Source organism: Micropterus salmoides, unplaced genomic scaffold (genome assembly GCF_014851395.1).
Source record: "Micropterus salmoides isolate LMB-PRFRI ecotype aquatic unplaced genomic scaffold, ASM1485139v1 Ms_hic_scaffold_19, whole genome shotgun sequence".
Taxonomy (NCBI): Eukaryota; Metazoa; Chordata; class Actinopteri; order Centrarchiformes; family Centrarchidae; genus Micropterus; species Micropterus salmoides.
The window spans coordinates 26,536,440-26,563,000 of record NW_024041039.1 but is presented as its reverse complement, the minus strand read 5'-3'; the positions used below and the strand labels follow the sequence as shown (position 1 = coordinate 26,563,000).

Here is a 26,561-nt window from a genome sequence, read left to right as displayed (position 1 = left end):
ACTCACTTCTTAGGGCATCTTTAAGCTTAGAGGTCTACACCATATATGCTGATTGCTCGTTCCCTCTGCTCTGAATACCAACAAGGTGGACCTATTTGCCCTTCCTTTTCCCTTCTCTGGTTTTTCTTTTCATTATTGCTTGTTATCAGTTTAAGGCTACTGATTGAACTTTTTTCTGTTAATCATCAATTCACTTTGTCACTTAAGCAATAATTCAGTATTTAGCGGACTTTTGTTGAGAACACTGTACTAACAAACCTGTGTAACTCAATATCATTCTTCATGTTCAATTAGAAAGCATATGCAATAAGTTATAAAAAAAGCTTTATGGGATTTTTATGGGAATTTTTATTTATTTGCAACATCCATGCATAACTAAAACAGCAATTTTCAGCCACAGCCTGGTCAGCACAGCGTGTATATGTGTGTTTGCAGTGTCTAGCTGATGAATGTGCACAGCCTTGCTTTCTCTACTACAAGCTGTATGACTCCCAGGGATATCCTGAGTGCACATACAGTTCATATTAGAGCACAGCATGAAAATCTCCCCCATGATAATAACACATGATTATCACACAATGAGAAGATTTACATAGAAATCTAATTTAATGCAATTTAATATTCCAATTTGAGTGTTATTACAAGAACTTTTGTAAGTTTATGTAACTGATACAACTGCAGACGAGTGAATATGTTTTAGAATCATAGGATGGTCTCAGTATTTGACATTTGACAAGAACATCTTCTGGCTAAATATATACTTTCCAACCAACCTGATCTCACTCCCAAGTTGTGAACGTGATGTTCCAACAGTTCATTAAAAATGGATTGGAATATCTAAGGGATCGTATTGAATCGTATGTAACTTTTTTTTTTAAAAGAAAGTGCCTCCCCAAAGTTTTGTCATTTATACAAACAGACAAATATCTTGAATTTTATTGGAAATAATCCATTCAGACATATTTGAAAATAGAAAAGGTGAGAAAAAAACAAAAAGACTAAAGACATCTATATAAACAAAAAAGCAGTTAATCAGAACAACCACAGCATTCCGATGTTTCTCTTTATTTCCTTAAAGATCCCCTCCACACATAAAGTTTATTACTACAGAGCCGTTTTCACATTCTTCTACTGAAGGCTAAAATCAGAGATTCAAAGGTAAGCCGGGCAAGCTAGATTTGGTGCGAAACAAATTGGAAACCCAATCGCTGTCTAGCAAATGCCACAGGCAAAGAAACCTAAAAACCTCCAGCGCGGAGTTTGCACTAGTGTAGTGAAGGTTTTGACAGAAAACATGGTAGAGTGTGCAGGTTCTGGATGTAAACCGGACCCCTGAGTTTCCTTCCACCATCTTCTATGTGAGAACAATGTGAAAATGTGAACACACTGTAACATCGCAGCAGGCATTATTGTAGGCCTATGTTTCACGGCCACTATCACTGGGTCAGCCACTGCCAATTACAGACTAACAAGCACTTACCAGTATGATACATCTGCTAGTCGCCGATTTTGGTGCACAACAGACTCCTCATCTGAGTGTGCGTCTGACTGAGGTTTAAATATGTAGGCTGTGGCTGAAGGTATCCAATGTGCCAACATTAGCCATCTTGATGATAGAAGATATCAATAATATCCATAAAGATCCACTTGTTTTTCTCCAAACTAACATATTGGTCATGTTAGCTAGTTGACTGTGATGGGGAAAATAAAGGCCACTGTGGTACTGAAATATAAATTTGAGGTGAGAAAAAACTGAAAAGAAGTCTGTTCTCTCAAAACACTACTCCTTCAGCAAAAAGAATAAATGCATAACCCCACCCCCCACCCTAATAAGTTTTGTACAGTCCCTAACAACTCTGAAACTCAGTCATTTTCTCTGCCTGTCTCCGATACCTGTCGCTTGCAGGAAAATATTCTAATAATCAAGTAATTTACATAAATATCAACACATGGGGTAACCAGTTTGAATGTTCCCAAGCAAGCAATCAGCAAAAATTTACATGACGAGCCTCAGTGTGAGCAACATTGTTAAAAGATGAAAGCGAGTGAGGGCCTGAGGGCAGGCAGATAACAAAACAAGAAGCAGCTGATCTACAGCAGATGAAAGACAGTGGTATATGCAAGTAGTATGAAGATTCCTCTTGTGTATTCATTCACATATGGCATATTAATAGAATGAAAGACTGACATACTTTAAAAAGCTCAGTCATTTATTATTATTTTGAAAGCATTTCTTATTGTTATATGGTTCATTCCATTTCTATTGAATAATTCACAACAAAAAGAAAATACACTGGTGTCCCTGAAAAGAGACCCCATTCATCGTTAAACTTTGTTGTATCTGTTTTAGCAGTAATGGCCTTGATGCTATTTTTAAATTAAATTAAAAGGAAGATGTAACACAATGTGCCTCACAAAAGTTGAAATAAATACATAAAGACAGATGCAAAATGTAGAGGTATTAACAAAAAACACAGAAAGGGCAAGAAAAGGTCTGAACGTGTTGGATAAGAACTGAAGAGACTCTGAATACTGTGTGATGTTCATTATAATGGCTTACAGATGCAAGGCAAGTTATGAGATCATGCTAGATGATTCAGTACAATGTTGGCACCTGATTTTGATTTAGTTTTAATCTTTTGATGAAAATGGACATTGGTTTTAGTTTAAACAATTGAAGTCATTTGATTTTTGTTAGTTTGAGTCTAACGTTAGTCGAGAAAAACTAAAGACACTTTAGTTTTCGTCAGTTTCGTTCATTTTTCTCACACATTTTAAGGTTAATGCCTGGCTACTGCCATCTTTGTTTTGCATCCTTATTTCTTTACATGTCGGTTTCCAAATGTGTTTTTCTCGGTCGCAGTGTTCATAATTTAGTACTTTATGCAGTGGTGATGTTTGTTAATGTTCTGCAGGGCTCCTGCCAACAGGTTGTGCTTTTAAGTAAGTCTTGAAGTAGAAGAAGAAGAACTTTTTTTTTATTCAGTGAAAACGTATCCTGCAAAAACTATCGTAATCTCCTTTCTTGTTGTAAAGTGGAGAAATAAAAATGACTGCAAGTTATTATTAATCTTGATACATTATTTATTATATATTATTATTTATTTGATATTACTATATTGCCAGATAAACAGCTGGGTCTACAAATTGCTAGTCAACTAACTCTTTATCATAGGTGACGTGATAGCTTGTTCAGACATGCATCATTCTGTCTGGATATAATCACTGCTTCCTCCACCATGTGTTAAGTGTAACAGCATTTTTTCAAAGTAACTAGTAGTGATTTATAAGGGGGAGAAATGCTTTTATCTGATATTAATCAGTGATGCAGGCATGCAGATTAGATGTTTCAGCAAGTCCTCTTGCTAAAAGTCTCTGTATGCTGGTCATGCTCACCCCTCCCATTAGGCCATGTTTTCTGCATCTCTGCATCAGTGCAGCCCAGCTGGAGCTCACCTTCAGGTTAGGGCCATTTGATGCAGACGGTTATCTGATAGTATTATCTGGGAGCTGCCATGTTCAGACCAGCACTGGGCACACACAGGGCCTGATAAGAGCCATCCATGGCAGCTGGTGGGTCATGTTTTTCCTCAGCCCCGCTGGACCAGGGAGCTCAGTAGCTGTAAGCCAGTCGGAGGAGTCAGGCTGTGTAAATAGGATAAAGGGAGACACTGTGGACTTTGGTATTTTGTATTTGCATTGGTATTGGATTTTATGTAATGAATGGAATCTGGGCCAGCTCAGCAAGATGGAGAGAGTTTTAGATGTTGTTACTTAAATAAATAAAGTCTGTGTTGATTCGCATGGTCAAGCAAAAGCAAAAGCAGAAGTTGTGTGAGGCAGCACAAACATGTTGCAGGCACATAACTTAGAGAGTCTTCATTTGTACATGTATTAGAATTAACTGTCAGTTATATGTCATTATAAATTTGTTAGTTTTCCCAGTGCTGTCCTGTGTGAACTGATGTGAACCAGTCAGATCCAGACAAACAAAGACAAATGTGGGAGCCAAGACATCCATTGAAGAGCTGGCAAATGTTGATTTCACCTCCTGACTGCTGCTGTTCAAACATGGAATAACAACGTGGAGTAGGTGATTATGAGAGGAACTCATTTAGTAAATATCACTTTAGCTCTATCTCATTAACAGAGAAATAAACCAAAATAATGAACATTAATACCTCATTTAACTCAAAATTTACCTCCAATGAGTAACTTTCCACATTCCACATTTTTTACTGGGAGGAGTGTAGATGTGTTGTTAATTGTAAATTTTGTATGTATCTGCCTCAGCGACAAAACTGTGTACCTGGTTTTTCTCTTTAAAACAGCACGCCTACAAAAGATCAAAACATTCTAGAGCTCATTTTAGCCTTCCAGTCTTGCTGTTGTTATTGTTACATTCCTTCCAGTCTAATATAAAATGTTCAATAAAATCTCAGTAATGTGCATATATTGCATATCATGCAGAAGCACCGGAATAATTTTACACTTTTGTTTTGCCTCCTTTCATCATGAGCTGAACTCAAAGATGTAAGACTTTCTCTATGTACACAAAAGGCCTGTTTCTCTGGAATAGTGTTCACAAATCTGTCAAAATCTGTGTTAGTGAGCACTTCTCCTTTGCCGAGATAATCCATCCACCTCACAGGTGTGGCATATCAAGATGCTGATCAGACAGCATGGGGATTGCACAGGTGTGCCTTAGGCCGGCCTAAGGCACACCTGGCTTCTCCCACACAATGCATTCAACGTAGTCTGCATAAAGCCTCCCTCCGCTGTTTGTTTGGTTGGTTATACATGAATATATATATAGAGGGAGAGATGTTTAGACAGGTGCATCTCAGAAAGTAGAATTTTGTGTGAAAAAAAGTGAAGCTTTCATATATTCTACATTCATTACACATAAAGTGAAATTTCATGCCTTTATTTGTTTTTTTTGTTTTGTGTCTAAGAATATTAGAATAAAGAATGTATAATACAGAAATGCCGACCTTCTGAAAAGTTGAAAAGGTCCGAAAAAGGTTTATTTATGCACTACTATTTATTAGCCCGTGGACCTGCTGAGGTGTTATGGAAGCCCAGGTTGCTCTGATAGCGGTCTCATCTATATTGTTGGGTCTGGTGTCTCTCATTTTCCTCTTCACAATACCACATAGACTCTCTTCAGGTCAGGCCAGTTGGGTGAGTTTTCCTGTCTCCTCATGCTAAATCAAATGTAAATCCACATTTTAGAGCTAGTTAGCTCAGTTAGCCAGAATGGGCTCCAGAACCGAGCGAGTTCAGCAGCCTCCCAGAGATCACGGCCAGACCAGGACCAAACACAGCCTCACATAGGACAGTTTGACGACAGGGAATCTGGTAACAAGATTTAAAGTTGATTTAAAGTTGATTTAAAGTTGTTCCAACCACTACACTGACTCCGGGGACGACAAAGACAAAACAGGTTCAGGTGGGGTAGGCAGGAGAGGTGTCAAGAGAAAGGGAGGTCGGGCATCAGAGAGGCAGTATCAGAATATTTTCACATCTAACTCTTTGAATAATGTATTTATTTTGAGCAAACCAGAGTTGGTGATTGTTGGAACAGTGGACATAGTAACCTAGATGGTTTTGGTGAGTTTTAGTTTGGTTCTATCAAGTTTGAATTAAGTGTGTTTTACAAGGAAATTAGGCGTTCACATGTTTTCCCTGTGTTTGTGTGGGATCTCTCCAGGAGCTCCGGCTTCCTCCCACCATCCAAAGACATGCAGGTAGGTTAATTTGTGACTCTAAATTCCCCTTAGGTGTGATTGTGCGTTTATCTCTATGTGTTAGCCTTGCGATGAACACATACAAAGGAAAGAATGGTTGGTTGACAGATGGCCCAACAGCTTATTTTGCCCTGGGGCTTTCTAGCAGTTTAATCTGTGATAAAATAATAAGCCAAGTGAATAAAGTTTTGATCAAGACTTCAATGAACATTGATGCCTCTGTTTTGGCTATGAAGCTGGTTTACATGCACGGTAACATTTTTTAACCATATTAACGGCATGTTAGTCTGTGTTTGGTTAGTTCACCACTTTGTAACAGACTGAAATACCTGAACAACTACTAGACTGACTTCCATGAATATTGGTAGAGACATAATGGTGCCCTTAAAATGAATTACTTTGTACAATACTTTGGTTAATGACCAAATACCAGCAAAACTAACGACCTTCCCACCAGCCTCAGATGTACTTTGAGTTTAGTACTAATTAGCAAATGTTAGCATGCAAACGCTCTAAAATAAAATGATGACCACTGATTATAGTTATATATAGTTATATATACATAGTTAGTATATTTCTGTTTACCGTTTTTATGTTTTTTCTGTCTGCTATGTAGCAGAAGGGAGTTACAAACTCAATTTCATTATATAACCTGTTATATTGTGACAAATAAATGTACCTACCGACTTACCTAAACATTAAACCTACTTAATTTTCTCATTAGTAGGACTGTCTTTGGTGACATTTGAAAGGTGAGAATATAACTACAATTTCTGACTGAATATGTATGTATGTGAACCTACTAAGCTGTCAAACATTAAATACACTAAGGCTTCATTAACAAATATAATTTGTAAAATATTGCATGGTCTTGCTTGGTGTGGATATTCCAGTTAGTTTTTAAATAAATGTAACATTTTCCATCAAAAAGCAACCCAACATAAATCAAAAAGCACTATATCTGTCTTTCTAAAGGGCATATCGAAAGATATAGAGTAGGAAAACGAAGACAAAGAGATGTCAACAAGATTATTGTATTCAGTGTAATTCCTTTGGTATAATCCACACGTTTATATTCATGTCTCTCAGGAGAGGATTCAGACCCAGCAGAATTATCACAGATATTATCACACCTGTCATCCTTACATTTTCTGAAAATTCTGCTTCCAGAGCAGCATATCTCATTCAGTGGATTGTCTGACACATTGGAGAACTTACTGATAATAGTATATGTTTATTGTAAGGATAACAAAGTGAGATTATGCTGCATTACATTTGCATTCCATCTGTGTCTGTGAATTCCACCCATTTGACTGTTGAATTGCGGAGTGAGATACTCCTCTAGTGGAGAACAGATCTCACTGCAGGCATGGCTTCATGCAGCCTGTCCTTGTTACCAAATGAGTTAACCTGAGGACAGATAGTTCCACCAATTTGATTACAGCAGCCTTTTACTGTAGAGGATTTAGTTTAGTTGAGTTTTTTTTTTTTTTTTTACAGTAACTGATGCATACTAACAACAAACTGACCATACAGTTACAGTTACCCTGGCTCTACCCAAAATAGCAATGAAACATGACAAAATATATAAATATGATAAAGAAACACACTAGTATAAAACAGAAACAGATAAACAAAACAAGCACTGATCCATAATCAGTCATTTCTCTGTGTTGGTTATCTTTTAATGTTTATATGTCCCCATATCCTTTATAAGAAAAATCTCTCACCCAACTTTCCACAAGATGGTCAGAACTCCAATGCATGGTATTATGGGATTCATTGAATTGAAAAGTATAAGAATATGGACTGAAAGTCTGAGAATTCTGAAGGATATTCTGAAAACATCGAATGAAATGTAGAGAATATTGAATAAAAATTGAGAAAACTGAATTCAATTTTAAGAATACTGTAATATATGTGAAATTGTTTCTTTATGTTTTATTATGTGTCAAAATGGCAAATAAACAGTACAGACTTTAATAACTGTATTGCAATGATTCTAATATAGGTCACTTATGGAAGAATGTATGTTCCAGTGACACATGTCACAATAAATAAATGCTTTTTTGTATTTTTATTTTTTTGTACTTTTTGTATGAATTTCAATGCATTTGACTCTCAATATATAAACATAGAGGGTTCAGTAAAGCATATAGACACATGAAAGGCTGGGCAGAAGAAAATCTATTCTTTGTTCCAGAGAGAGATCATCAGCATCAGAGATATTTTTGGTGAAGAGAAACCAGGAGCACTTCTCCCTCACCTTGGAACAGCTCCACTGACTGACGTGTGGAGGCAGAGAGAGCATTATGACTGAGTGTGCTACGGTCAAGTAAGTGCCCAGGCTGCAAGTTTGTATTCATCTCAATAGTCATCATCTGACAGCTTTAGTTCCCATGATGGGAACTATCAACAAAAATATTTGCAGCTTTCAAGTGTCTCCAAAACACAAAATAAAAGGGAGGGCGATATTCTTTGAAAAAATATGACATGAAAGTACTCTCAGGATGATTGCTCAGAAGAAAAAGTAAAAATACTATGACATGAGTTAATTATACCCATACATATTTGGAATTTACTAATGTTTTGATTTTCTGTTGTCCTACCATTACATTTTAGCAGTTTTCATTTGTCAGCATTATAAATCTAAAAATGACCATAAGCACATTTGAATTTATACACTTAAAAGTCTGATAATTTAAATTAAACCTTCAGTCCAGTGACTAGAAAGTTCAGTGCAGAAGACTAATCTCAAATAATATGCTATACACTGTAAATATTATGAAAGAAAACAATTGTTGACCCTGTTAAAGAATAAGCTTATCATGTTCTCTCGCAGTTCCTTTGATCCTCACATCAAAGTGTTGCACGATGGTGTTGAGATTTTGCTTGCCAACAGTATTCTACTGTTGCATTATTTCTTTATGGATATAAATTGTTAGAAGGAAATGGATGATTTATTCAATAAAGGAAAAACAATCTTCAGTGCAGCTTCATTTCAATGTATGACAGAAAATATGCACAGACCGGTGCTCAGTCACAGGTACTAGCCAGAAAATTATTCCACTTTCAGGCTCTTAATTAGCCTGAAACAAGGTGCAGAAATGATTGTTATCCACTTTCAGTAATGTTGTAAGAAGCACTTTGCATGTTTAATATTATGTACAGTGAGTCTCAGTGTGAGGATTTATGGTTTAAGAGTTGATGGCACTGTAGATGTGGCATGAGACATAATCATGAAGTGATGTGCTGTCAGGTTACTAGAGATTCTGTATTTGTTGGATACTTTAATTTTGAATATCCTATAAAAAACTCCAGCCTCCACATATCTGGTATTTGAAATAAAGATTTTGACAGTGTGCTCAAGGCCTGAACAACAATTACCACTGCCCAGTGAACTTTTAGATCACAATTACTGCTTCTCCCTGTACAATTAGGTGACCCTGGTATTCACCTTTTCTCTGGAGTAGTGACAGTGATTTAACTGGCGGTTGTTAAAGGGCAATGTGCTGTGTCTCTTCATGGGGGGGTTATATTTTCTCTTTATGTTTCCTGTGAACAAAAGCTAGCCAAAAGCATCACTTCTAACGTTGGTGACGTGTTTGACTTGTGTAAGTGTTAAACCAGCAAGTCTTAATTACAATATTTAAAAATTACCACCTGCCTCTCGGTAGCACACAAAGAAAGGCTATTAAATAGTGATCTAAAAGCATTTCCCAAATCTCGTTCTTCTTGTTGTGTGGAAATTATCTTAAAGTTTTACACATGAAGATCAGTGTACTTGTAACAAATGATTAATTAACTTGTTAATTTACTAATAAAGGACACAAAATAGATGAGCAAATGATCAAATGTGCTTTTTAATAAAGGAATTGTAAAAAACTTTTACATGAAACACAGAAAAACAACAACTGATTAAAAAAAACTGAGATTGACCTTTTTTTATCTTGCAGCATGTGACAACAGGGAGCAATGACTTCTCACTGAAATAATGATGAATAGTTAATAACAATCGTATGATATTTCATTACTGATGGTGACATTATTGCTTGGATTCATAATTTCCAACAACCAAAGACACATTTACAATAAGATTCAAATTATGCAATTGTTTTATGACACTGATTTCTGTTCAGTCCATTCAATGATATGGCTAATTTGTCAGTAATGGTAATATTGAGATAGACACCTTAGACCATTGAGCCACCAAGACACTACATAGTATTTTGTAGATATAACTTCTTAACGGAATGAACTGAAAGTAAACGCTTACAACCTTGTGTGATGCATGATTCCAAAACACCTGTTTATATGTTTAGCAGTTGGGTATACAATTTGAAGTATGAAGTTATGAAGCCAGGTTTTCTATGAGTACCATATATTGTGCACATGAAATTGTGTCATAATATGTATAACTATTATGCACAAACAAAGCGAAGATCATGTTGAACAGACAGTACATGTATACAAGTATACATGCAAAGATGCACATCCATTCCAATCACTACAAATTTAAACATGTGTTTTTAAGGTGTGTGTAATAGCAGTGAAGTGTATGGAATTAGCTCTTCCTCTCTTCCCAGTGGAATAAACAACATCGTGGTAAATCCTTGGTAAAGCCCGCTAATCCATAATCCCACTGGCCCTTCGTTGGCCCCTTTAGTCTCTCTGCAAGGCCTGTCCAACAACACACAGGTCCGGGTGTGATGTAGAGCGTGATGCTCTGAGGTCTGATTGGCTACACCATAATTCATCTTCCCTGGTTGGTCCATCATCCAACCTGTAAAAATGAATGGTGAATGTTGTCATTAGCAATTAAGGAAGTGGGGCAGGTGGGTTTGTTTCAGTTATAAACAGAATTGGTACATTACTGAGATTAGCTCATAAAGTGACTCACTTTACCTTGTAAAACCCCATATAATTACATATTCACTTTAAATATAAGAGTTTTAGAGTGTTACAGACATCTGTGACAAACAGCCCTTGATATTGCTAAACATTTAGAAATTAATGTAGCTTTTAATACAGAAACAGGAAGATAAATACATAAAAGATGGAATAAAATGGCGAGAGATTCAAAAGATTGGCTCTATATATTTTATGCAATACTTAATTCAATATTGTCTTTTATTTTTGATGTACTCACTATATCTTGTGAGCATGGCATCTTTAAGTCTAAGATGACATGGTATAATAATCATTGCATGATAATCTAATAATGTGGTATAACAGCATTGTCAAATATTTTTAAATAAACAATATACTGTGTTTGAGGCAACTACCTTTTCTTATCTCAGACAAAGTCATATCTCAGAAGACATATTATTGATTTATTATACTGTGTACACACAGTAGATGGGTAGTTATGTTTGGGCCATAATATAGCAGTTTCGCAACATTTTCAGTCACATTTAAAGCTAATTGCAGTAGTGGTTGAAAGAAATATGTCCACCATGGTCATTCTTGTATAAGTACATGTATGACTAAAAAACTAAACTGTATCCATTTTTGAGAGAAGTTGGTCACATAACAGCTGGTCATGATAACACTTTAATTTATGGGTCCATTACTTTCCTATTTCCTGGACAGGGTTGTACTAGTTTTGTGGTATATGAGGAATGAGCAATGAGCAATGATAATTCCTTGCATTACAATAGGGTCCTTGCAGCTGCTGTCTGGGCTCTAAATATAAAGTTCAACAAACAAAACTAAAAAGATTTCAGTGTGGTGGTAAACATATGTATATAATTAAAAGTGTGTATCATAAACTAAATTAACATTTACTTCTTTCATATTAACTGCTTCTTATAAACTCAACCAATATACATTACTGTCTTCTATATAACATTTAAAAAAAATCAATTTAATGAGTACTTAACAACAAAGACTTGTCAATTTTCCTTAGAATTAGAATCAAATTGCATTGCCTCTTGTGAGAAATTTTGTTAAGAATTAACTGTTACATACCAACAAATTACTTACAAAATTTACAGGAATTTAGTATATTATGGAAGGATTTAAGGATTTAGAATGTGTAACAGAAACATGGTAAACACTCACCCCTGTGAATATATTGCTGGCTCACTCCCACAAGTCTCAGCCACTGAAATGACTGGTGATCTTGGTGGCAGATTTAGACTTGGCCTTCGGTCTGAATGGCTACGTCGGATGAAGGGACGAGGTCCTTGAACAGATACAGGAAACCTACCACGACTCCCCCAAGCACGTGAGAGAAAAGAGACACCGGTAGAGGTCCATGCTTGAGGGGGGCGAGGAACTGGACAAGGCTGGGCCTCAAACAGGGATGGAGACACAGGGCAGAAGACTGAACGTGCATTACTGATCTTCCGAGCGCTAGATGAGTCTTCACTGCTGTTCTCCCTTGACCATCTGTTTATTTTTGGTGAGGCTGGTGGAGATGGTGCTTTGAAAGGGTAGGAGGAATTTGAGTTTAAAATGTTCTGCTTTGCAACAGGTGGGCTGGGGAGCCTCCTCTGAGCTGCTGGTGGTGTGGGGAGCTTCCTGTTAACAGGTGGGCTCGCTGAAGAGGGTGGAGTGGGCTGCCTTTTGAAGTTGTGGGCACTGGGAAGTCCTCGATGTAGACTGCTTGGTGTAGATGGTGTGGATGGTAACATTCTCCCCCTAGACATGGGTGGGGTGGCAGCTGGTTGGCTACTGACTACTGAAGAAGGAGGCACTGTAGACACTGTAGTATTAGTTCCAGGCACTGAAAGGTGGTCTTGGATGTCTGCTGATTCTTCTTGACTGGCAGATGGATTTGTTGCTTCATAAATTGTTGAAGGGTCTGAAGAGTGTTTTGGGTGTATGATCTCTCTGGCTTGCTGGTACAAGACATCCTTTTCCTCTCCTGGATCTGCCTCCAGTTGAACATCTGTTGAGCTGACCTTTTTCTGAGAAGTTGTGCCTTTTTGATCTGCTCTAGCAAGGGAAATAACATTGGATGCTTGTGGCAGGCCTCCTTTACTTGGCAGCACTGTCACTGACTGAACCGAAGCCCTCAGCCGTTGCGATACTGCAGCCCTTTTTAAAAGTGGTGATTTTCTGACTTTTGTAGCCCCTTCATCTGCTACACCAGTTGAAAGACTCTGGGCACTTTCAAAGGAATTGTCCATTAATACCTCCAGCGGTGGCGGAGGAAGACTCTCCAAATCAAAGTCATAGGTTTTGTCAGATGAAGAGAATTCAGATCTACAGCTGGTTATCCCAGTGCTAAGCACGGCTTCTACGTTTCCCAAACCAGGCAACACAGGAACACCACACTTCCGTACTCCTTTGAGAGGCCCCAGAGCTTTAGGACCATCTAGTTCCTCTATCCCTTGACTGAAAGTATCAATCAGTTTTTTAACAGAGTTCCTGCCTCTGTAAAGGCCCGAAGATGGTCGTGGTGATAAAGGAGGACTAGGGGGTGGGGTGGATTTTTTAGGACCCTTGGATGTTTTCTTGTCCTTTGTTTTATCTTCTTCAACATCACTGGTTACCTCCTGTTTTTTATTGTTGCGCCTTCTAAGGCCTGCTTTGTCTTTAAGTGGCTGGGGATTGCTGTTCTTCTGTAGTGAAGGGTGTTTGCGATTTATAGCTGGAGATTGTGCTGGTGAGGTTCCTTGATTTTGTTTAGATGGAGCAGTCCTCATGTTGCCATCTCCCTTGCTTTTACTCATCCTCTGCAACTTCTGGTTTAAATCCTTCTGGGTTCTGTCTAGTTCAAGCAGAGTAGGATCTTCACCTTTGCTCCGGAGGGATTCTTCTGACCTGGAACGTTGCTCCCTAGCCACTGGGTTCTTTTTTACCACTGCCCTCCGAATAGGTGCTGTTGTTTGAGGCCTCCTCGGAGATTGTTCCTCCTCATCCGTCCACTGACGTCTACTAGTTTTGGGGCTGCCAGCTACCTTTGTTTTGGCACTAGAGTTCTGTGTTGGGACAAACTGTATCCTACCACTTATAGCATTTTTCATTTTGAGGGTCATTTCTACATTTTGAGGATTTTCTATGCGCTTTGGGGGTAGGCGGTGTGGGCGTTGTTGTTCACGGTCTACAGGTGAAGAATTTGATCGCTTAATAAACCCTACTTGCACATCTTCCATGCCTCTGTCCATCTCCTCGTCATTGTCATCTTCCCCCCCATCATCTAACGAAACTGATCCTGAGTCTCTATGGCCATTAGCCATTATAGTACACGTAGAACCTAATGAGTTAAGTGAGGTGAGGGAAACACTTGGACTTATTTTACTTGCAAGCTTTTGCCTTGATACTCCTTGCCTAATGTTCATGGAGGTATACCCCATAGGACTGACAGGAGTAGTTCTATTTGTCCCACTGGACTCACAACTCTCTCGCCTTTGGCGTCTTTCAGATCCAGCAAGGGATTCACTCTCAGCCCCAATACCACTGTCCTCACTGAAGAGAGCAGAATCCTCTGGCCCAGGCTTGCGCAGAGAGGCCATTTCAATGCGTGATAAGAGTTGCATTAGCCTAGTCTCTACTGCACGTTTGACTTTCAATTTCTGCTCTAAAAGTTCTGAGACAGAGGCAAAGTACTCCACTGCTTCCTCCAAAACTGAGTCCCCAATTCCACCAACAGTCTGGCTGACTTTTTGCATTCTCTGTGTGGTGTACTGAAGCAGCTGCTGCAACAAATCCGGTGGGGGCTCAATATTAGCAGAGCCAGACTTCAGAGGTGGAGAAGATGAGAGGTTTTTCATTTGGCTTGGCCAAGCAAGATGTTCCCCATATTCTTTTAAAACTTTTTCTCCCTCATCTGCCATCTCTTCCAGCCCCTGAATTATTTCCCCATAGCGTAGAGCCATAAAAGCAACCATAGGCTGCACAGAAATCTGTGTTTGGGTTGCTTGATCCAAAAGTCCGAGTAGAATGTCATATTTGTTAATGCTAGGATTTAAAAAGGCATAAGCAGCTTGATGAGCTTTTACCAAAGGTTCTGGAAAGTCCACTTTCTGTTCTGTAGGTGGTTTGTCTTTGTCTTTCTTTTTTAGCACCTTAAAACCTCTGGTATTTTTCTTTGGTTTTCTGACAGACTTTTTTTCTGTCACATCCTGCTTTTCAACACTTTTCTCTTTTCTCTGTGAAATCGTGTTGTTGTCCATTCCCTGATTCCCCAATTTATCCATGTTTACTGCTTCAGGGGCTAGCTCAGTCACAGATCTCGTTTTTTGCGGTGTCATATGAGCCTCTTTCTGAAATACCTGGGTTTGTCCTGCTGATTTCCTCTCTTTTGTATCCCCATCTGTTGATCCGTTTGAATTACGATCCTCTCCATTTTGAAAGTGGGAACCTCTGGGGCTTTCTTGAGGTGCAGGGGGCAGCATTCTCCCCTTCTTCGTGGGACCCAGAATCCCAAAATTGTTACCTTTGGATGGTGAGCAACCCATTTCAGATATTTTCAAATACACACAGATTTTTAAGTCTTCCTGGAGACACCAACACAGCAGTTCAGATAATAACGCAAAGAAAAACCAAGGTCCTTAGCCACCTGCTCTATCTGTCAGGTTCAGATGGCTGAGTTTGTTGAGTCTGACAAGATCCTTTTCCATAAGGATGCTACCAAAACAAAATATTGATAAATCCATTTTACTCACACCTGTCAGAGATAGCCTAAATCAATCCTAGACTCGATGGTCTTGTTTATAAAAATATCCCTGTAGCGTGCTCTGAAACACATCCTTCTGTACCTTACAAAGGACAAGCAGCTGAGAGGATTAGTGAGGCTTTCAGTGAACTCCTCAGCATGCACATATGCCACGTTAAAGCATGTAAAACTCACCTTCTTGTAAGACCATAAGCTCATTTGGGTAATGCGGGCTGGCCTCAGGTGGCTTTTAATAGCTTGCAAAACAATATCTCCTTATTTAGCCGTAGGGCCATTTCCATTGAAAAAAGCAAAAAATCAACTCTCTAAAAAAAGGTCATTGTTTCTTTTCAATTGCATTAAATGTAGTTGCAGTTACATGCATAAAACATCCATTATTTGATATAAAAATTACTAAGAATTTACTATTATTACTATATAATTATTATTATTATTATTACTAATAATGTTTCCATTTGACAGAATATCTAAAAATATGTTTAAATACCAGTCATGCAGTTGTAACTTGTAGTTTATTTTGGTGACTTGCTGATCTTATTCTAACTCATATATATAGCATCGCTTCACTGGAACAGTGAGGCAAATTTATATATAGTATATAAATAAGAATATAAATAACTTGAATTACTGCCTCTCTGTAGCAGACACTAAAACAAAAAAGAAAGGATTATAGTAATATTTCCTCTTAGGCTTTATATAACACAATGTAATGAAAAGCAAAATGTATTAAAATAGATAGATATTTTTTAGAATGTATGCTTTTTTGCACAAAACTTGCTACAGTGGACTGTTTGTTCTTCCATGTAATTAGACTACTTAAAATAAGCTGACTATCCTATAAAGGAATGTATTTATTTATTTATTGTGAGTGAAACTAGGCCTACTGATCTAAAAAAAAAAACTTTTAAAATATGTCTAATAGACCTATAGAGAGTTGGAAAAGTAACAGACAGACTAAAATTGTGTTTTGCATTTTCTCTTAAATTGTAGTAATAGCACTAAAACCACCAACCAAATTGATCAATCAACAGGTAAAATTGAAAGTTGCTTTCCATAATCCTAACTAAGATACTATGATAATGAGAGAGAATTCTGATTTTTAATTTTACTAACGTTAACGTTAGATAACTACTATTAGACTAGATTGTGGAAAGATAAAAGTGGGTTTTCAGTAATGATTTAAAAAACTTATTTTTAAAACATTTTTATTTACTTGGTCTATTCTTTAGTTTTCTCTTTATCTAAAAGTGTCTTTATGTGAGTCTGTATTTCTACATGCTTTTATATTTCGATTGTAATTATAGGCTGGAGGAGAGAGTGGAGGGGTGGTTAGCCATTAGCCTAACGTTATTTGACCAAGAAGAGGAAGAACGGCGCGATTAATCTGCGCGTCCCCGCGTGCAGGTGCTGGGCGATTGGCGCGGATCCTAAAGCGCGTTCCGAAACTACCATCTTCCCTGGTCAGTGCCTGGATTGATTGATGACTGCTTTATTCTCAGTTTTCACTTATTTAACTTGCTAATTGTTAGCATTCAGTCCTGTCACTGATACAGATGTTAGCAACACTGAAATCCGTCAACTTCTGATGGTTTTCTAAGTAAATTAACGTTAGTTGCTCAAATCTGCTTCATTCACTGACGTCCAACGGGAGATCTGCGGAGGTGAGGGACGTTGTTAAGTGTTTAGGTTGATATAAACTTTCACTTCAAACCGTAACGTTAGCTGCTGTCGTTTAAACTTCTGTCACAACCTAAGTTACTTTATCTAACTTTCGGTTTGCCAAGTTTATTGAGCCAGAGCTAACAGTTGGGAAGTAACGTTAACGTTAATACACACAATGAGATAACGTTAAAGTTGGTTGACAGCTAGCTTGGTGTCTGGTGCTGTGTAACTTATTACAGGTTGAACTTACCTAATTATGTTTTGTGTGTGCTAAACAAGCAGTATGAGGGGAACCTTACGTTTGGTATGCAGCTCAGCATTTAATGTTATTTATAAACTTTTTCCCCCACCTCCTACTTCTGCATCTCCTCTCAGAACCTACCACAGACCTCTTCACTACAGACGGTCTAAACTGAAGCATGATGAAGCACACACACAGGTGGTGCCAGACTCCCCCCTCGGTAACTGTCCGGGTCAAACCCAACAGTTCACACTCCCTCCAAATCAGAAGGGCTCTCAGGCTCAAAAGAGCCAACAGCCAGGACGCCCAGGGCCCACCAGGGAAGAGCCAGGCCAGCCAGTGTCGGAATGAGATGTGTTATGCCAAAATGACCGTGACCCCAACTATTGTCATCCAGCGGCAGGAAATGGCATCATTCTTTAGACTTTTTGGTAAATGAATAGCCCTATAAATACTTACTGTTAAACTTGAAGGTGTGAAGAATACTTGGCACTTAAATAATGACGGTTGGTTACAGATGATGGCCTGATCCAGGACTTTTTGTGGATGGACTGTTGCTGTAAAATGAGTGACAAGGTAAATGTTTTGAAAGCGACTAAGCCTCTCTGAGGCTTTATGATGCTTACAGTTAACTGACTCCTAACTTTTCTCCCTAATTCAGTACCTTCTAGCCATGACCTTTGTGTACTTCAAAAGGGCCCGCTTCAGTATTGCTGAGTACACCAGAAAGAATTTATTCATTGCACTGTAAGTTGCAAATAAAATTAAAAAAAAAATCTAATTTCTGCTTTTGAATCATTCTCATGAGGTGTGAACCTTGTGTGCCACTGCAGGCAAAACTGTGACCCTAAGTTTGGCTCATGTGCTCCATCTCTAGGTATCTTGCCAACACCATGGAGGAGGACGAGGAGGAGAGCAAGTATGAGATTTTCCCATGGGCACTGGGCAAGAACTGGAGGAAGCAGTTTCCCCGCTTCCTCAAGCAGCGAGACAAGCTGTGGGCTCGCATCGAGTACAGAGCTGCTGTCAGCAGGCGCTGCTGCGAAGAGGTACACAAGTATAATTGCCTGAGGAGACTGATAAATGGTTATTCTCTGTGAATTTTCTGCTGCACAGTGCAGTTTTTTATTGCTTTGGTTTAATGCCAGAAGTTCCATCTCTGCTGTTTTCTTTCCTGTTGGAGCTGTATTTATTTATGTCTTGGTCTGTGTCTCCCTGTCACTTTCCTGCAGGTGATGGCCATTATGCCGTCTCACGTCGTGTGGCAACGAGAGCGGTCAGAGCACCACAGCGGCGCCCAGCGACAGTATGGTGACCGAGACCACACACGTATTCCCCGCGGGCCCTCGGCCTCCCCGGTCTCCTGTGCCCTCTGTAACGGTGGCACCAGTTTAGATCCGGGCCCGGGCTGCTCTTCTGTGCAGGCCCCAAACCCTGCCTTTTCACACCCTTTCTCCTCCATGCTGATTTTGGAGACCACCCCACCCAAGGCTGTAGCCTCTTGTAGGAATGCGGTGAAGACTAAAAGCCAGGCACAGCATTCCTCCTGCTGCTGTGCTGAGGTTTCCAGTAGGTATCATTAATACAAGTGTGCTTCCACCTTCAGCTCTAGCTGGGTAAAGTCTAGGGCTGGACTAAATAGCTACAACAAACTACTAGTCAACAAGGAAAATCTTTGGTCTCTTTGGAAATCAATCTGATTTCGTAACATTTTTTAAAATTTATTTCAACACAGTATAACATCATACAAGTGCCATTGTTAAAAACACGGGACTAAATAACTTCCAACTTCACAAAATTAAATACTCGCTGACTTATCAGTACGATGGATGATGTATAACGTTACATACAAATTAACTCGTTACATTAAAACTCGTTCTTTTCCCACTTCACACCTCTCCTGTTCGGTTCCGTTGCCTGCTCAAGTGGCTCCGGTTCCGGTGGCCGTTCCAGTCCCACCGTCGGCCCAGGCCTGAAAACTTCAACCTCCCGCCGGTCCATAGCTCCTGTACTAGTGGTATAAACAAACACCAGCACTTCCCAGGTGCTCCGAGCTCCCACTCCAGACGGAGTCAGCTAATAGGACTGCTAAATGAGCTATCTAATGGCAGCTACAGTCAGCAGCAGTTAGCGGTTAAGTGCCCTATATTGTTAGTGACTTCTGTGTAATAAGAGAAAAGGTCCATGTTGCAACTGGCCCCCTGACTCTTTAATCCTAACTGTAACAACACAGTGCAGCTCCAGAATGGAGTTTGAGGTAGTTGGGGGGTTTTCTGCAACTATTTTCCGACCAATCAAAACCCGGTGGACTAAGACTCTTGTCATCGATTAGCAGTGTGGTCAGCTATTAGGGGGCAGCCCTAATAAAATGTAAACACACTCACACCCTGATATAGCCCTAAGTGTGACCTCAGCACCACGTTAGTCTTTCTGTGACATAGCATCCCCAACGTATTGTAATTTAAAATGCTCTTAGAAATTATTGTGCATTAACAGTTACCTCCTTCCCACTTGTACAGGCTAAGGGACAAAGAGACTCCAGATCCTGTAGGGGGAGCCACAAACTTTAAAAAACAAAAACAAAAAACACACACTAGTAGCCATCTGAAAAGAGGACAGACACAGCGGTGAAATCACCCCAGCAGGATTTTAGGTTTAATATGAATTTAAGAGTCAGCCTGGAGCAGCAGCTGTGTTAATCAAATCTCACTTTCTCAAAATTTGTGTCTGGATAAAGTGTAGATGTGATTTAGCTGGATTCCACCTGGGAGGTCTTTCACAAAGCAGGATTAGAAAGTCAAACTGGCAAAGGTGGTGCCCTGTGAATACTGACAATTACAAAAGATGCTTGAATATTATGTTTAGGAATGGAATTTATCCTAGCACGTTGACGACTCCTAATAATGCAGGTTCAGAGGATGTGTCTGTGTACCCAGAAATTTAGCTTTTTTCCAGACCTTTTCGCACTTTTACACACACAGATACTATACACTTTTTTGCAAAATATTGAAATTCTCTTGATACAAACCAAAATAATAATAATATCATTCGTTACTTATTTTAGACAGTTTAAGGAAAAAACTCCCATAAGGATCAGGGTTGTCTTGAGTTCAAAACCACCATGTCTTTACAGGACTGACAGGATTGGCCTAAAACAGGGTAGCTGACTGGTACTAAACTACGTGTTTCTCTCTTCCCTCTTTGTCAGGGGATGAGTCTTCCTGTGGGTCCACATATGACACCTCCATGGACTGGATCAGTGAGGAGTAGAGCATCACATGACCTCAGCAACTACTCTTTGTGCTGGCCGAGCTATTGTGTGTTACTGCCTCACCTCTTTAATACCACAGTTAAACTGACGTAAAAGTGCGAAAAGTGTAACTTGCTACTGCTTTAACACAGCTGGTTGGAACAAGTTTAGCTGTTAAAAGTGACTGTAAGCAGCTGGAAGAATGAGCTAATGCCAGACTGTGCAGGAAACATGCAGTAAGATTAATGTGGCACACCAAAGAGTATTGTAAAGGTTTGTTTGACCTACATGGAGTTATTGTTATTTATTTATTTATATATTTATTTACTGAAGCACTTCTGGGGGGTTATGATGGCTATTTATTCACAGATGGTTTAAGAAATTCTCAGCTGATTAACACATGTCCTTTACACAGTCTGTCACATACTGGGATTCTACTGGGTGTGTGTTGTTTTATTTTGTTTAGTTTTTTTAGTATTGTTGCCACTGTGCCTGTTTAATGACCAAACCTGCCTCTTGAGTTTTGAATAAAGGCTTGAACTTTTGTCTTTTTGACAATCTTTATTACAGCCTGCTTTTTTAGATATTCATGAGCTAATTACCTAATGATTCATTACTACCTATATAACAGATTTCCCAGTCTGCTCTTTAGTAACCCATCCTCCATAAGGAACTACTAAAAAAATTTGATTAGGAGTTGTTCATTAAGTAATGGTTCACTAGCGTCAGAGTCAATTTCATAAACTTTTCATTAAAATACACCAAAGTGGACATTTTGACATTTATTTTAATTATTTACAGTAAAGGTCATTTGGTTGATAAGTGACAATCTTTTTTGTCCCAAGGTAGGCCGACCAGCTACTGCACATACTTCCTCAGTTTCACCAGGAATGCTGAAAAATGGAAAAGTAGACATTGAACATTTATTTACATCATCATCTATAAACTGTTAGACTGGGACTAGGATTGTGGTCATATCTGACCTGTGTGGGTCATTTGTTCAGGATGAGGTCTGGCAATGTAGGGAATACTCCCGAAGGCTGGGTGTTCCTCTGTGGTCACCTCTGCTGAAATATACCAATGAAACTTCAACTAAAAGGGAATACTCCAAATCATTAACATTTTTGGCAAACAAACACAAGCGCAGTGGTCTGTCATGTTACTTTATGTCACCTTTGTCACTCTCCTCCGATGTCTCCTCCCTCTGGTCTTCATCCAGGATCGGCGCTTTCCTGGCGCAGTACCTTCCGTTCTTCTGGAGAGCCGGAGCCACCAACCAATTTCGGATTGGAACCTCGATGATGCGTTCACACAGCAAAGGGAGCGCCGAACATCGAAGCCCGTCCAGCAGGTCGATGACCTGTGTTATACTGTATCATAGAAGGATAGTCAGTGAGACTGTTTTTTCTTTAGCTATTTTTACTTTTACGTGAATGATGTGAAGACTTCTTGTAAAGTGAAAATGCAGTTCATTAGGACTTCTGCACACAGGTGAAAATTACAAATGCTTCAGTTTGTGTCCAAGGCCAGCATGAGTGTGGTTAGCACTGTCAAGATACTAATTAGCATGACTGCCATTTTCTTTTTGCTCTGCTGTAATCATGTTTACCTCCCAAATGTCACTCTTTATCCAGTATTTAAATCAAGACACTCCCCACTTCAACATTTAGGGAACTAAGCTTTCTTGCCAAGAGTCTGTCCATGAAATTTGAAGCTGGAGCCAGCAGCTGGCTAGCTTAGCGTAGCACAAAGACTGGAAACAGCTTGCTTGGCTGCCTATGATGTAAGATAACAAAATGTTTTTTTAATCACTGGAGATTTAACTGTTCACTATGATGTAATAGGAATTTACTTAAGATATGAAAAACCTTATTCAACAGTACATTTTTAATTTCTAATAATGACAACAATCTAACAAAATAGCAACACAAAGGAGGCTAATCCTAGCTCCTACCGGGGCCGATGTGCACAGCTAAGCCGGTCAACATGCATAGAATCGCTGACTTAGGTTTAGGCACACACCCCTATGATGGTTAGGGTAAGGGATTTTGGGAAGCTGACAATACCTTTTATACTAACCTAGCTAGCTACCTAGCTTGCTACTAACGCTTCCGGTCTAGACAGTGCGTCTCATACGGATGTAGAAGGGTACCTTTTGCATCAAATGACGCTTTGTCAGCCTTTCTGCAAGCGTCAGCAACAACACACGAGTAATTTTAAATAGGCACATTTATGGTAACCTTTAACACACAGGTCCACTTTTACGTATGTGCAGATAGGGATTTGGTACCTACAATAACTTAGTGGAGTCCTGTCGTCACCAGGACCCAAGGAGACCACAACTTTGTGTTTATTAAATGGAAATGAAATGAAATAAATGAGGTATTACATTTTAGTTAGTGAATTTTATATAGGGTAGATTTTATAACCTTTGGACTCAGGCTAGCTCTTTCCAGTCTGTGCGCTCAGCTAAGCTAACCATGTCCTGGTTGTAGCTTCATATTGAGTGCACTGATAAGAGAGTGGTATCAGTCTTCTCATCTAACTCTTGGAAACAAAGCAATTAAGTGTATTTACCAAAGTGTCAAACTTTTCCTTCAAGGAACTTTGAATAAACTACATATGAAGCCACCGCACTTTTTCAGAGCCCAGTGTGTCCAACCTAATTTAGCCCCTCGTCTTAGGTCTGGTTTGAAAGGTGACATTGAAACAGTGGAGATACACACTTGGCGAGGTAGACAGCACATACTGCTCCAGGGTGCAGATGTGGAATCACAGTGGGTAAAACCAGGTGAGGGTTGATCAGATCAAGAGCAACCTGCAACAGACATAATCCAGTCCGATGAATGAGCAGGTGTCACAAAATCTAATACCCACAGTCCTAATACATATGATGATGATACATGTGATGTTGTATTGTCGTTAGTTTGAACACTGTCACAGTCTCTGTTTAGGAATTACTCTGTGTAAAACCACCTTTAAAACTAGACACTGACCGCATGAAATCCCCGACCAGCCAGGAGCGAGGAGGCCACGCAGAGGTCGGCGTTGTGAAATTGGACGTTGTCTGGCCACTCTTCCCCTCGTCGCAGACTCCATGATGTCCTCCAGCGCTCGTAGTTTAGCATAGCTCTACTGAGGTGGTCCTCCCTGACCTCAACACTCAGCACGCTGCCCTTAAAGCCAACTGGGAAAAACACACACACACGACCGGCATTTCATTATAGCATCCAGGAAAACACTACGTCCGTACAGTATTCCTTTCCAAGATCACTTTTTGTAGAAGCAGTAGATTGAGGAAACATGACATTTCACCTCAGCCATTTCCTGCATCACACAAACTACCAGTACATCCTGATAAATCTGCTTTTTGAATGCAATTATTTGAATTGCTATTTTGCCTTTTGTGAGTGTGAGTTCTCCCCTTATCCCCCCATTAAGTCTTATTTTACAATTTTACAAGATATTTCTTTCTTCAATTTAAGCAGAACTTTACTTTGTACAGTGAATAATGCCGCCTCTGATTGGTGGAAAGATTTACCTAGAAAATGTATTTAAAGTCTGGAGTTCACACCCTCTTCTTAGAATTATTTGGGGCGGCTGTGGCTCAGGGGGTAGAGTTGGTTGCCCACAAATCAGGTGGTATGATCCCCGGTCCCTCCAGTGTGCATATCGAAGTATCACAAGATACTGAATCCTGAATTACTGTGAATGTTAGTTCCTGTTCTGATGAGCAGTTTGTGCCTCTGTCATCAGTGTGTGAATGTGACATGTAGTGTAAAGTGCTTTGAGTGGCCAGAAGACTATAAAAGGATTTTATTTATATACCCCAATATCGCAAATTTGCTTCAAGGGGCTTTACAATCTGTACAGCATACAACACCCTCTATCATTGCACCAGAGGAGGGATCCTTCTTCCAGGATGGACAGACATGCAGTAGATGGTGTGTGTATAGAACAGACCGACAGACTGGGACGAGTGTGTTTTGCCATGTAGTGTATCTAAACTCTGAAACGCTACACTTCCATTTCAATCTTAATAGGAAAAAAGCCAAAGTGAGACAATGCCACTATGGCTGGTGCAGACCTGCTCTGGACAGGAACAGAGACATGGCCCCGGAACCAGAGCCTGACTCCAACACGCAGTCTCCTTCTGTGACATCCATCATCATAAGCATGGTACCTGCATCCTGAGAAGACAGGCAGAAACAACACGCACAATATCTGTGAGAAGAAAAAATGACCTTGAGATACGCTAAAACTGCGTCTATGTCACACAAACAAACACCATACCTTGGGGTAGGCGATGGCTGGCCCCCTCTTCATATACAGCACATAATCCTCCAGACTGGCCCGCCGAATTAGGATGGGAACCTCCCTGTTTGTCTTCAGGAAGCTACCTGCAGGCTGCCCGGCTATGTCGTCATGCAGGATGATCCCCCAGCTGCTCTGCAAACGTGTCCCTGTCTGAAGCTGGAACATCTTCCTGAACTCCACCTGCCCTTTCTTGCGGAACTCAGCGACGAGCAGCTCCCCGAACGCGAGCCCTCTCTCCCCAGGAAGAGTGGGTGCGATCAACCTTTTCTCCTCATGAAATGCTCCGTTCAACTGAGTTTCTGAAGTGTTTGGCTCCAGAACTGCATCTGGTGCAGGATGGGTCTCTAAATCATCCTTTCTAAGGATTGCCTCATGTCCACTTTCCTCTAGTGTGCAGTGTGTGACCGGCACCAGGATGTTTGTGTCTTCTGCAGGGTCCTGTTGGTTCTGCCCCCTCAGCTGCCGCACCTCAGGGCTCAGGGCATCCGGGGGCAGCAGGCCACTGATCCTCTCCAGGGGGGACAGGGGCCGCCTCCTTCTGGACAGCAGTGCTTGCCTGGAGCTCAGCTGGGTGTGAGAGTCTGAGTTCTCTCCCTCATTCTCGTTACATTTCACAGAACCAGTTGAAAAAGTTCGGATCTCCCTCTTACATTTCTGGAGTTTTACAAGCATGTCCCTGTTCCTGAGATGTCTTTGACTGAATGTGCTAATTCTCACCAGTCTGTGCATAAACAGAAGTCCAGCAAATGGCACTTGCACAGCCATTACTTCAGATTATAACATAATATACAAAGTAAAAGTAAAGACTATGTACTACCGGTTAGTTATGTGATTTAAAAGCAGATGAAACTCAAGAGAATGACAGCTGTAGTTGTTAAATAATATGAATCCCTGCAAAGTGTTATCATCCTGATTATAAGAGTATAACGTTACCTGGTTGAAACTGCACTTACTCCATTTACAGTGTAACAACTAACAATTCGTTCGTCTTCATTGCTCCAAAGCCTAGCTGTATTTACAGTCCAAGGAGGTCACCATGCTGGAAAAACGCACGTGAACAACGTCATAACTGAGCGACAGGGGTAGTGATTTAAGTCCACCAGCAGAGGGCGATATCACAACCTCATTCCAAGCTCTCATTCCAGTTTTAGAGAATGAATGATTGCACACCTCAAACGGCGCCAGATATCGAGTTTCTCTTGAAGAAATTAGATTTTCGCATTTATGCGATGTGCAAAAGTGCCTCACTTACATTAATTAAATGGCCTGGTTTGTGTGATATGCAAATGTGAAATTAATTTGCATATTACACATCAAAAACAAAAGTCTACAAAAGTAGTTGTGTCGCTAATTGTATTCTTCTGCACATGGATTTACAGAAGAAAACTTCATGTGTCGTTGCTGCGTTCAAGTACTGTTAAAATGTCGTAACTGTGTCATCAGGGTCAAGCTGGGAAAGTGAACTGACAGATGATGTAACAAGACACATTAACTTAAATATGGTACTTGAATAAAATGTTGTTACCTTTACTTTACCTTTTTGTCATTTTCTGCTACTTTTCTTCTACTTTTTACTCCAATACAAAATTATTTGGAAATATTACTCCACTACATATGCTTGACGGCTATTATTAGTTTTCAGATGAATATTTTGCACAAAACACATATGACTTTTACAAAATACATTGTTAAGAATAAAATATTATTTTCCAA

At 39.7% G+C, this 26,561-nt stretch overlaps 3 protein-coding genes across 5 annotated transcripts; 1 reads left to right on the top strand and 2 right to left on the bottom strand.

The window, feature by feature from the left end:
* Positions 1-9,661: 9,661 nt before the first annotated feature.
* pcare1 (photoreceptor cilium actin regulator 1) lies at positions 9,662-15,184 on the bottom strand. Its single transcript, XM_038729346.1, has 2 exons — positions 11,814-15,184; positions 9,662-10,533 (listed from the first exon to the last, which is right to left on the bottom strand). The coding sequence occupies exons 1-2, from the start codon at positions 15,158-15,160 to the stop codon at positions 10,413-10,415; spliced, it is 3,468 nt and encodes a 1,155-aa protein (XP_038585274.1). The 5' UTR covers positions 15,161-15,184; the 3' UTR covers positions 9,662-10,412.
* Positions 15,185-16,824: 1,640 nt separating this feature from the next.
* Positions 16,825-21,078, top strand: spdya (speedy/RINGO cell cycle regulator family member A). Of its 2 annotated transcripts, none has more exons than XM_038729262.1 (7): positions 16,825-17,039; positions 17,416-17,712; positions 17,799-17,857; positions 17,943-18,028; positions 18,159-18,330; positions 18,514-18,850; positions 20,486-20,569. In XM_038729262.1, exons 2-7 carry the CDS (start codon positions 17,460-17,462, stop codon positions 20,494-20,496), a joined length of 918 nt encoding a protein of 305 aa, XP_038585190.1. In that variant the 5' UTR covers positions 16,825-17,039; positions 17,416-17,459; the 3' UTR covers positions 20,497-20,569. The 2 variants fall into 2 exon arrangements, with proteins under 2 accessions (XP_038585190.1, XP_038585188.1); XM_038729260.1 differs by having other exon boundaries at positions 16,826-17,039; positions 20,490-21,078.
* Positions 21,079-21,298: 220 nt separating this feature from the next.
* On the bottom strand, positions 21,299-25,905 carry trmt61b (tRNA methyltransferase 61B). 2 transcript variants are annotated; one of them, XM_038729258.1, is made up of 7 exons: positions 24,825-25,905; positions 24,619-24,721; positions 23,528-23,718; positions 23,258-23,349; positions 21,705-21,901; positions 21,515-21,598; positions 21,299-21,424 (listed from the first exon to the last, which is right to left on the bottom strand). In XM_038729258.1, exons 1-7 carry the CDS (start codon positions 25,611-25,613, stop codon positions 21,390-21,392), a joined length of 1,491 nt encoding a protein of 496 aa, XP_038585186.1. In that variant the 5' UTR covers positions 25,614-25,905; the 3' UTR covers positions 21,299-21,389. The 2 variants fall into 2 exon arrangements, with proteins under 2 accessions (XP_038585186.1, XP_038585187.1); XM_038729259.1 differs by having other exon boundaries at positions 21,515-21,595.
* Between the last annotated feature and the right edge of the window lie 656 nt (positions 25,906-26,561).